At 48.2% G+C, this 11938-nt stretch overlaps 1 protein-coding gene across 6 annotated transcripts; it reads left to right on the top strand.

The window, feature by feature from the left end:
* Positions 1–418: 418 nt before the first annotated feature.
* On the top strand, positions 419–9349 carry LOC309397625 (uncharacterized protein). Of its 6 annotated transcripts, none has more exons than XM_081963797.1 (7): positions 419–673; positions 3596–4367; positions 4689–4800; positions 5060–5142; positions 6666–6792; positions 6943–7077; positions 8052–9349. In XM_081963797.1, exons 2-7 carry the CDS (start codon positions 3645–3647, stop codon positions 9029–9031), a joined length of 2160 nt encoding a protein of 719 aa, XP_081819923.1. In that variant the 5' UTR covers positions 419–673; positions 3596–3644; the 3' UTR covers positions 9032–9349. The 6 variants fall into 6 exon arrangements, with proteins under 6 accessions (XP_081819923.1, XP_081819921.1, XP_081819922.1 ...); XM_081963795.1 differs by having other exon boundaries at positions 3593–4367; XM_081963796.1 differs by having other exon boundaries at positions 419–944; positions 3593–4367.
* The last annotated feature ends 2589 nt before the right edge of the window (positions 9350–11938 follow it).

Genomic DNA, 11938 nt, shown 5'->3' with positions numbered 1-11938 from the left:
GATAGATAGATAGATAGATGTACGAAAAGGAGCGAGGAAAGGAGGAAAGAGAGGGAGGGAGGAATGGAAAGAAAGGGGAGAGGAGGAAGATGAAGAGAGAAAAGGAGGGCGGAGAGGGAGGCAGGAAAGCAGAAAGGAAAGAAGGAAGGAAGGAAGGAAGGAAGGAAGGAAGGAAAGAAAGAAAGAAAGAAAGAAAGAAAGAAAGAAAGAAAGAAAGAAAGAAAGAAAGAAAGAAAGAAAGAAAGAAAGAAAGGAGGAAGGAAGGAAGGACTGACTGCCTTGAGATTCCCACTTGGGGTCCATTCCAGCTCCATGAAGGCCAGAGGAACCCAGCGGGGCGGGGCGTCTCGGGCAACCTGCTTCCTGCCGAGCTGCAAGCGCTGCCCGGCGCGTCTCCCTTCCGCCTTGAGCCGCCGGCCGGTCCCGGCTCTCCTCCGCGCTCCCGCCGGCCAGGAGAGGGCGGCCTCGCATCGTCTCCTCGCCGCCGCCGCCATTGAAGCGCTGAGGGAGCGGAGCCGCCGGGCCTGGCGCGCCGGAGAGAACCGGCCACCTTCGCCCCGCCGCCCCGCTCGGGAAGGGAGTCTCCCACCGCGCGAGTCCCATCCGCTCCCTTCCCCGCGGAACAGACGGGGAGCCTCCTCCGCGCCTGCCGGCCTCCCCGCCGACGCTTCCGGTACGGTCGGGGGCTCCCCGGGGCCGGTGGTTGGAGCCTCCTGGGGCCGATCGGGGCCATCAACCGCCGGTCCTACGGCCGCCTCTCTCGGGCGCTGCGGCGGCGGACGGGATGGGCGGACGGAGAAAGCGGCGGCAGTTGCCAAACTTTGTGCCCAGTTGATGCGTTGTTGAGTTGTCTGCCTTCTTCGGCTTTGTGTGTGGCCCAAAATCCACTGGAGTTGGCTGGCCAAAAATCTGAATGAATGAGCCAATAAATAATGCATTGAACAGTAAGAGGATGATGACATGGTGATGATGATGAAGGGGAAAGAGAGAGAGAGAGAGAGATGAAGGGGAAAGAGAGAGAGATGATGATGATGAAGGGGAAAGAGAGAGATGGTGAAGGGGAAAGAGAGAGAGATGATGATGATGATGAAGGGGAAAGAGAGAGAGAGATGATAATGAAGGGGAAACAGAGAGAGAGATGATGGTGAAAGAGAGAGAGATGATGATGATGAAGGGGAAAGAGAGAGATGATGAAGGGGAAAGAGAGAGATGGTTAAGGGGAAAGAGAGAGATGGTGAAGGGGAAAGAGAGAGAGAGATGGTGAAGGGGAAATAAAGAGAGAGATGGTGAAGGGGAAAGAGAGGGAGAGAGATGATGAAGGGGAAAGAGAGAGATGATGATAATGAAGGGGAAAGAGAGAGATGATGGTGAAAGAGAGAGAGATGATGATGATGAAGGGGAAAGAGAGATGATGATGAAGGGGAAAGAGAGAGATGGTGAAGGGGAAAGAGAGAAAGATGGTGAAGGGGAAAGAAAGAGAGAGATGGTGAAGGGGAAAGAGAGGGAGAGAGATGATGAAGGGGAAAGAGAGATGATGATGATGATGAAGGGGAAAGAGACAGAGATGATGATGATGGGGAAAGAGAGAGAGATGGTGAAGGGGAAAGAAAGAGAGATGGTGAAGGGGAAAGAGGGAGAGAGATGATGAAGGGGAAAGAGAGAGAGATGATGATGATGAAGGGGAAAGAGACAGAGATGATGATGGGGAAAGAGAGAGAGAAAGATGATGAAGGGGAAAGAGAGATGATGATGAAGGGGAAAGAGAGAGAGAGAGATGATGGTGAAAGAGAGAGAGATGATGATGAAGGGGAAAGAGAGAGAGAGATGAAGGGGAAAGAGAGAAAGATGATGAAGGGGAAAGAGAGAGAGAGATGATGAAGGGGAAAGAGAGATGGTGAAGGGGAAGAGAGAGAGATGATGAAGGGGAAAGAGAGATGATGATGAAGGGGAAAGAGAGATGGTGAAGGGGAAAGAGAGAGAGATGATGAAGGGGAAAGAGAGAGAGAGAGATGATGGTGAAAGAGAGAGAGGGATGGTGATGAAGGGGAAAGAGAGAAAGATGATGAAGGGGAAAGAAAGAAAAGAGAGAGAGAGATGGTGAAAGAGAGAGAGATGATGATGAAGGGGAAAGAGAGATGATGAAGAGGAAAGAGATGATGATGATGAAGGGGAAAGAGAGAAAGATGATGAAGAGGAAAGAGAGAGATGATGAAGGGGAAAGAAAGGAAAGAGAGAGAGAGAGAGATGGTGAAAGAGAGAGATGATGATGATGATGAAGGGGAAAGAGAAATGATGAAGAGGAAAGAGAGAGAGATGATGATGAAGGGGAAAGAGAGAAAGACGATGAAGGGGAAAGAGAGAGAGAGAGATGGTGGTGGTGGTGATAATGAACAAAGATACAGGTAGGTAGACAGATAGAGGGGGAGAGAGAGACGATGAAGATTGATACCGGTAGGAAGGGAGGGAGCAGAGAAAGAGAGAGAGAGATGAGGAAGGGAAGGAAAAGAGGAAGGAAGGAAAGGGAGAGGAAAGAAGGAAAAAGGAGGGAGGGAAGGGAGGAAAGGAAGGAAGGAAGGAAAAAACAAAGAAAAGAAAGAAAGAAAGAGGTCTGATGTTGCAAACCTTTCGGCCAACCATGGTTTGCAGACTGCGATGGCAAAGCCGAAGCCAAATGATGTTGTATCTTAGTTGTTTGAAGTAAGCTTGGGTACCAAACCATAATGGGTTGTGTATAGCAACTATTGCGGCCCCGATTGGCGAAAGAAAGCTCAGGACCATATAGATTGGAAACATATGGAAGAAGCCTTCATCCTGCAATGGATAGACTTAAGATGATGCAATGGATAATTAAGATGATGACGATATAGGTTAGCATAAGGTATGGTGCGTCTCTGGCCACTGTGGCCATATAAACCAGATTTTGTGGCTTAGTATCAGCCATGTATAAACTATGATTTAATATGGTTTGCTGTATAGTCCTCAGCTTATGACGACCATCGAGCCCAAAGTTTGTGTTGCTTAGTGAGACGTGTTAAGTGAGTTTTGCCCCATTTTATGACTTTTCCTGCCACCGTTGCTAAGTGAATCATTGCAGTTGTTAAGTTAGTATCACGGTTGTTAAGGGAAACTGGCTTCCCCAATAATTTTGCTTGTCCGAAGGTCACAAAAAGGGATTGCAGGACCCTGGGACACTGCACCCGTCATAAATATGAATCAGTTGCCAAGCGTCCGAATTTGGATCATTTGATCCTTGCCAGGATGGTGATAAGTATGAAAAGCGGCCATAAGTCCCTTTTTTTCAGTGCGGATGTAACTTTGCACCGTCCCTAAACAAATGAACCAACTCTTCGTGCCATCAGGTTTGCAAACGAGGTGTCCTAAACTTACAACAAACAGTTTAGTGACCGTTGCAGCATCCCCGTTATCTCATGTTCAAAATTGTAACGTGGGGGCAAAACTCACTTGCATAGCGATGGAAACTTTGAGCTTGATTGTGGTCGAATGTTGATGATGACCTCTAGGCCTAGCTAGATCTCCGGCACCATTCGGAAGGTCAAAAGGGAACCCATCTGCCTACCATCTTGTTTTCCAGAAGACCTGTTGTTAAATCTCCGTTGGCCAGGATTGACCAAAGCAGAAAAGAGATGAAACAAGGAACCACCAGATCCCATCATGAAGGACCAGAAGATGTCGAAAACAATTGTGCTGTTCGGCTGGAATATAACCCAGACGGTTTACAAGAGGCCGGATCTCAGGAGGGCCAAAGGGAGACTTGCAAGACGATGCAACAGCGCTGGGAAATCCAGTGGCAAGAGTTCCTCAGGACACTTCAGCCCAGTCAACCCGGGGCAGGAAATCCTATTCCGTCAGAGGCCTCCCCTTGGGAAGACCCCAAGGCCTTTTTGGCCTCCTTTGAGCAAGTGGCCCAAGCCTGCCATTGGCCCAGAGGAGAGTGGGTGGCCTGTCTCCTCCCCGCTTTGAGCGGGGAAGCCGAGGAGGCTTTCCAAAGCTTGGAAGCCAGAGACCGGGAAGACTACGCCAAAGTGAAGGCCGCCATCTTGAGAGAGGAAGCCATCAAGTTGGAGGCGCAACGCCAATACTTCAGGCAATTCTGCTGCCGGGAGATGGAAGATCCCCGAAGGATCCACAGTCAACTCCAGGAGCTTTGCCACCAATGGTTGAGGCCGGAGAGACGCACCAAGGAGCAGATCCTGGAGCTATTGATCCTGGAGCAGTTCCTGGCCAGCCTCCCACCGGAGCTCCAGAGCTGGATCCGAGCTGGAGGACCAGACACGTGTTCCCAGGCGGTGGCTCTGATGGACGACTTCCTGTTGAACCAGCAGGAGGACCAAAGCAGGAAATGGCAGGTCAGTTTTGCTGGCAGAAGGTTGCAGGAGGCCGCTGCAGCTGTAAACGGAGCTCAGGAGCCTGTTTTCTCTGGCAGAGCCCTCGGGCCACCACAGGAGCCCCAGACACGAGTGATGTCGAGCTGGCCACGACCCCCCCCCTTCCCCGAGGTCAAACACAACCCTGTTGCGGCCCTCAATGAAATCTAGTTTGACACCCCTGCCTTAAAAAGTTGGGAGCCAAGAATTTTGGGATTCATTGGTGCAGAAAACTCAACTCCGTTGCCTTTTCTTTCTTTTGTAATGTTTTTTTTTTGTCTCTTGTTTCTCCAATTGTTGCAGGAGGTGTGCCTGAGTTCTCTGCAAGGGGAGAAAGAAGAGGACTCGGACCCTGGAGATAGACAGATCTACAAAGACAGCAAGCTGAACAGTAGTGGGGAGACCAGTTTGCTAGGTAAAGATCCCTAAGTGGAGGTCTTTGGACCAGTGTTTCTCAACCTTGGCGACGGGTGGATTTCAACTCCCAGAGTTCCTCAGACATCAATGCTCGGGGGGCTGGGGTGGTATAGAGGTGGCCGGTTGCATAGGTTCTTGGTTGTGTACAGCTGTACAGGCTGTATGCAGCTCAAGTGGTAGTGTTTCCTATCTAGTCAACCAAGGAATGAATATGATGTCTGATTTTGCTTTCTAAAACTCCCTTCCAACTTTTACAGACAATGGAATTAAATGCCCAAGTCATGCTAGTTCATTGCTTTCTCTGGAACGACCAGAAATGAGTGAAGCTGAACAAAATGAGGTAGGTGATATTTTGCTGCCTCTCTCTCTCTCTTCTCTATCAATCTCTATCTTTCTTTCTCTCTACCTATTTCTTGGTCTATATTTGTCTATCAGCTATCAATCTCTTTGTTTATCTCTCTCTGTATCTATTCATCCATCCATCCATCCATCAATCTTTCTGTCTCTGTTGTTAATAGCAATAGCACTTTCTTATATACCACTTCACAGTGCGTTTACAGCCCTCTTTAAGTGGTTTACAGAGTCAGCCTCTGGGTCCTCATTTTATTTATCTATCTATCTATCATCTATCTATCATCTATCTATCATCTATCTATCTATCTATCTATCTATCTATCTATCTATCTATCTATCTATCTATCTATCTATCTATCTACCTACCTACCTACCTACCTACCTATCATTTATCTACCTATCTACCTATCATCTACCTTCCTACCTACCTATCATATTTGTCTATCATATTTATCATATCTTACCTATCATCGTATATATCTATATTTATCATATCTCTTATCTATCTAACTTATCTATTTCGTATTTATTTACCTACCTACCTACCTACCTACCTACCTACCTACCTACCTACCTATCGTTCTAGCTATCTAGCTATTTATCTATCATCTCTCTTTCGCTCATCAAATTTACTGGCCGCAGGATAACTTTGAGCGGGTTACATGTTTTGTTACATTAATTGCTTAAACAACCACGTCATTCACTTAGCAACTGTGATTATTCGCCTAACAACCGTGGCAAAAAAAGATAAAAGGGGACGTGACATGTGACTCATTTAACAACCACCTTGCTTAGCGATGGAAACGCTGGTCTCCATTGCAGCCGTAAGTCGACAACGTCCTGTAGTTCTTTCACAACGCAAGAGCTGTGGTGATGCAGTGGTCAGATTGGAGTACTGCCGCCTACTTCTGCTAACTGCCGGCTGCTAGCAGTTCGATTCCTGACCGGCTCAAGGTTGATTCAGCCTTTCATCCAGGGGTAGGATTCAGCTGGTTCAGACCGGTTCAGGCAAACCAGGTGCTAATTTTACATCTAGTTTGCTGAACCGGTAGTTGCAAAGTGACTGGCCTCGCCCTGCCCACCGTGCCCCTCCCAGGAGTCTCCACGCGGCCCATTTTGAATACCAGGTAAGTGCAGGGCCCGTGTGGAGGCTCTGAGAGCGCTAAAATTGGGCTTCCCCGAAGTTCGAAAACGGGCCTGTTTCCAGCCTCCAGAGGGTCTCCGGAGCCCGGGGGAGGCCGTTTCCGCCCTCCCGGAGGCTCGAAAAAACTCAGGAACCTGGGGAGGGTGAAAACACACACACACACCCGTGATGCAGGAGGTTGAATAGGCCACATTCACCATGGCCACAGAACGGGCTGTGAAGCACTGTGAAGCAGTATATGAGTCTTAAGTGCTCTTGCGATCCCATGTTGATGGCTCCCTCGTACCTTCCCCATTCTCAAGGTTAGCATGACATCCCTTCGTCGATTTCATCAAGTTACGTGATGGCTATATCCTTGTTCATAGGGATCAATGAGGCTCCAAGAGACAGAAGCTCCTCTGCCGACAATGGAGCAGGGTCTGATCCAGCCGGGTCAACGGACCATATTCTGGCAAGTCCTGCAGGAGGAGAAGGGCAACACCGATTGTTTGGGTAGGTGCTTGTGAGCGCACTGAATGTCAGCACAAGCGGCTGCGTTCTCGCAACCAGGGAAGGCACAAGTGCATGCGAGGCAATGGAACTCACAAAAGGGATCAAAACCGAAAACTTAAAAAAAAAAACCTTTTTTTTTTATTCCTCCAGGGGTCAAGAACAGAAACTGGATCAAAATGGAAAGTTCTTTGTATGGCGGAAATGATCCAGAGGGTACCTCCAGGACAACGGACCAGATCAACCCAGGGAATGTGTCAATGGAAGATGACATGCAAAAGGAGGGATGTGAGTCAAACAGCGGGTAGGATGGGGAGCGTCTAGAAATTCAGGATAAATCCAGAAAACCCATCATAAAACCTTGGAGCTGTTTTTTTACAGGTAGTCGTCAACTTACGATGGAACCTCAAAGAACATAACAGAATAATTATAATTATAAGCAGAATCAGAGTTAAAATTTCTTGTCCCAAAGGTGCTTTTCAAAAGACAACTGGATCTTCGTGGTTTTATTTTAACTCTTGTGGCCTGCCACCGGAGCTGGTGGCAGACTTAGAAAGTGAGGAGGTTGGGGAGGAAGATGGACCAGTCCTGGAGTCTGGGGAAGGCTGTGACTATTGCTCTGTGTTGGAGGCAGAGAGGGGGCCAGGGCCGTTTGACAGTTATCAGCTGCCTTCGGAGTCGGACATCAATGGGGCAGAAGAACAGCTGGAGCCTGTTCCGAGTGTGTGCAAGCGTAGAGCTGCCAGGAGAAGGGAACAGCTAAGGAACAAGGGCCGACTTGGGAGTAAAGCCACAGGTGGAGGGTGAATGGTCCCTCCCATAGGGAATAAAAAGAGGAGCAAAAGGGGAGGAGAGTTTGCAGGAGACAATTAGTTCAATTCATTAGGGTGAAAATCTGTTCCTGACTTCTGGCCAAGTAATTGCTGCTACAGCATGGCATTTAGAAGATATCGGCCTGGCAGCTCTCCAAGCCTGATAAAGGTCTGTAGTCGTGAAATCTCATGAAAGACTGTTGGCCGGGACTTTGCTGGAGAGGAATTCCCTTTAACCTAAATAAAAGAGGTTCTATCGGGGATGACGAATCTGCTTCATGATCTTGGGAAGCTTAGGTCAGAACATTAACCTCGAAAGCATTTCGAAACGTTTTCAAAGAAAAATAAAACCAAGAAAAGTCCAGTTGCCTTTTGGAAAAAGCACCTTTGGACCAACCATGACCTGGACGGTTGAGAATCTCTACAGACCTTCCTTTCTTCTTTCTTCAGGTGACAGCCGGGGTTGGATCAAGATGGAACATTCTCAACGGGGAGAGATAGTGCTGGAAGGGACACCCAGGACTTCAGCAGACAATGCCCAGTGGACGATTCCTGCCCCCTCTAATATTCATGGACTGAGGTGGGAATTCCAAGTGGATAATAAGACGTCAGGAAAGGGGAGGAATGAATGGTGTGACCTCTCAGAAGACCTTACAACAGCCGTCCAGGAGAACCCCACCGCGCCGCAGACAGACGGGGGAAAGGCCCTGCCACCAAAGCAAGGACCAAAGTGCTGTTACAAATCAGGATTTGTGCAGGTGCAAGGAAAATCCTGCCCACGTCCTTCTTTGGAGGAAGTGATCCAGCAGAAATGTTACTTGGATAAACATCAGAGGATCCATTCAGCTGAACAAGAAGCTGAACCCTTGGAGGTGAGGAAAGGCTTCCACCTGGGAGACGATTGGACAGGGTACCTGAAAAGTCACCCAGAGGAACTGCGCGAACGTCCGAAGGACGGCAAAAACTGGAAGGCTGTAAAGAGGGATCAAGGCATTCAGACGGAAGGGAGGCGGCATCGGTGCGCCCAGTGTGGGAAATCTTTCCGACACAGACAAACGTTGACCAAACACCAGAAGATCCACACAGGCGAGAAGCTGCACGAGTGCCTGGCTTGCGGGAAGAGCTTCACGTCGCGAGAGCCTCTGCTGAGGCACCAGCGGATTCACACGGGAGAGAAACCCTACGAATGTCCCCAGTGCGGGAAATGTTTTCGGCAGAGAGTCCACTTAATGGGTCATCAAAAAACCCACACGGGAGAAAAACCCTTCAAGTGTCCCGAATGTGGGAGAAATTTCTCTCGGAGGGATAAATTGACCAGGCATCAGCACATCCACCTAGGCCAGCGGTCTTACGCGCATCCCGAACTTGGGAAGAGTTTCGATCCGAAGGCCGCCCTGCTCAAACATCAGAGTCTCTATGGAGGACAATGACAGACTTTCGGCTTCGTTCTTTTGCATCCTATTTTACCGGAGGGTTTTAACTCTCCTCAGATGCCTACCAGGGTTTCTAAAGACACTCCAAAAAGAAAACAGACAGCTCAGGTTTTACGTTTTAAGAGGTGTCAGCACAGAATTCGCCTCGCACAATGCCATGTGAACAGCTCTGTTCTTTGCTTCCTTTTAAAAGCGGTTCCGAACCGCACTGTAAATCCCCTCATCCTCAGCCAGCTTTTCCCCACGTTGGACTTTGGGATCCAGCCCCCTCTGAAGGACCCCAGATGAGGGAGGGCTGAAGAAAGGAGAATAATAAAAGCCATTTGAATTCTGTAAATTACAACAGAGCCTTGCTCCTATTTCTGCGGTAGGCAGTGTCAGAGTTTGTTGCAGCAATCAAATCTAGAAAGCACACACGGATTCAGCAGGATTCATTAATTTCTTTATATACATAATACGTTTTACACGCAAGGCATATGTACAATACCAAAAGCTGCTTTTCAGTTTCAGATTGGAGCAGCAGACAAACTAGTTTAGATCTCACCACAGACTCATGAGTTGCAGGGCTAAGCCACGCCCTGGCTCCAAACTGTTTCAGTTTCCAAACAGCCCTCATTGGCTGAACCAGTTGCTATGCCTATTCATTGGCTGGCCTTTTGCCTAATGAATATACTCTTGACAGGCGGGATGGGGTTAGAGACGTGGAGCCATGCAAAAAAAGGGAGAAGTGCAAAATGGGGTTTGGCTGGTGTGGGGGGACGACTAACCCTAACCTTAACCCCTGGATAAGTAAACCTAAAAGTTCCCCTTGCAATACGTGCTAGTCGTTCCTGACTCTAGGAGGCAGTGCTCATTTCCGTTTCAAAGCTGAAGAGCCAGTGCTGTCCAAAGACGTCTGTAGTCATGTGGCCAGCATGAGTAAACGCCTAAGGCGCACGGAACGCTGTTCCCTTCCCACCAAGGGTGGTTCCTATTTTTCTACTTGCATTTTTTACATGCTTTCGAACTGCTAGGTTGGCAGAAGCTGGGAGAAGTAAGGAGCTGGGAGCTCACTCCGTTATGCGACGCTAGGGATTTGAACCGCCAAACTGCCAACCTTTCTGATCGACAAGCTCAGCATCTTAGCCACTGAGCAACCGCATCCCTTAATAATCCCTGGATAAAATCAGACAATGTAATCCTTTGTGTTACACTTAATTTTCCTTGTTGCCGTAGGATAGAAGTGCTTTGCTCTGAATGGCCGGGATGGGGAGGGGGTTTTGATTTCCCAGCCTGGCTTAGAACTCTGGGATTTCCCTTTGGTCTCCCATCCAAGTACTCACCACAGTTGACCGAGAGGGGAGAATTCTTCAAAGAAATAAAAAGGACACAAACACTCCTAGCATAATTTTGGTTTTTTAATCTATCTTTAAGGCAAGTGGTTTTTCCCCCCCAAATCTGGCATCTTGAAGACTGGCGGACTTCAACTTCCAGAATTCTCAACGAGCAGCTGCTGCTTGTGCAAATGGAGCTGTGTGTGCACTTGCTGTGTGTACACTTGCTGGCCATGTGCGCGAACCACCTCCCCCCCCCCTCCATAAAGCTGGAAACATTGGGGAACTGCGCTAAGGTAATAAGGGAAAGGTAGTTCATGGGTTTGAGCAGCTGAACTTCACCAGGAAAAGAGAAGTTGGTCATAAGTCAAGGACTAAGTGTATACCATTATTCTTGAAAACTGTGGTGCTCTTCCCATTAGTTTTTTATGCGACAGATGTACTCTTGTGAGCTAAAGAGCCTCTTTCTTTCCTTTCTTTTTCTTTCCCTATTTCTCTCTCTCTCTTTGTGTGTCTCTATTTTTCTTTCCTTATTTTTTTTCTCTTCATTCCTTCTTTCTCTCTCCTATTTTCTCTTTCCCTATTTTTTCTTTTTCTCTTCATTCCTTTTCTCCATTTTTCTCTCTCCATTTCTCTCTATTTTTTCCTTTCTCTATTTTTTATTTATTTTATTTTTCCCTTCCTTCCTTCTTCTTTCTTTCTTCTTTCTTTCTTTCTTTCTTTCTTCCTTCCTTCCTTCCTTCCTTCCTTCCTTCCTTCCTTCCTTCCTTCCTTCCTTCTTTCTTTCTTTCTTTCTCTTCCCTCCCAATAAAGAATATTCTATATTCTATCTCAGTGTCACAATGAGAATCCAGGGATGGAAGTCGTGTAGGGAAGCTCCACCAAAGATCTCAAGACGTTGGCACTATAGGACCCCCTCTCACAGGAGAAGGCCTCCTTATCTGTGTGTGGCAGAACTTGGAGACCGGGGGGGGGGGGCTAGCAAGCGAGATGACCAGCACGTAACAAACCAAAACATGGCGTTCTTCGAGGGCACGGAGGAGAACCTAGCGAACGGATTCTCCCCACTCTCTTGACCCTTCAGGGACATAATTAGAAAACAAAAACAGACTTGGCATGCAAATTTAAGAACTCAAAAAGTCAAAATAAGGGGCCTCACTAAGGATGTCATCGGACTTGACAAGCAGCAGCTTGAGGCTTGACCTGCTTCCTCATCTAGAGTAGGTTCCTCGGCCTTAGTAACTTTTAAGATGAGTAGATTTCAATCTCCAGAATTTGTCTCTGGAGATTCTCAGTCATCCAGGTCAGGGGTCACCAACCTTTCGGACCTCAGGGACCACTAAATTAATCATTTTAAATCCCGCAGGCCGCTGATATCTACCTAATGACCGGCTGGGTGGGCGTGGCTAGGTGGTCATGTGACTGGGTGGGCGTGGCCAATTCAATGCCACTCCCATCAAGGGACGCCTCGCCAGCCTCTACTTGCCCCTCCCTTCCCAGCCACTCCTCATCTGCCCACCTGAGCTCCTTAGGGCCCCAACAGGAAGCAGTTGTTGGAGCTAAGCAGCCACCATGAAAAAGACTTGGCTCA

This window comes from Natrix helvetica (assembly GCF_964273705.1).
Source record: "Natrix helvetica genome assembly, chromosome: 1".
NCBI lineage: Eukaryota > Metazoa > Chordata > Lepidosauria > Squamata > Natricidae > Natrix > Natrix helvetica.
The sequence above is the reverse complement of the archived record's forward strand: the minus strand, read 5'-3'. Positions and strand labels throughout refer to the sequence as shown.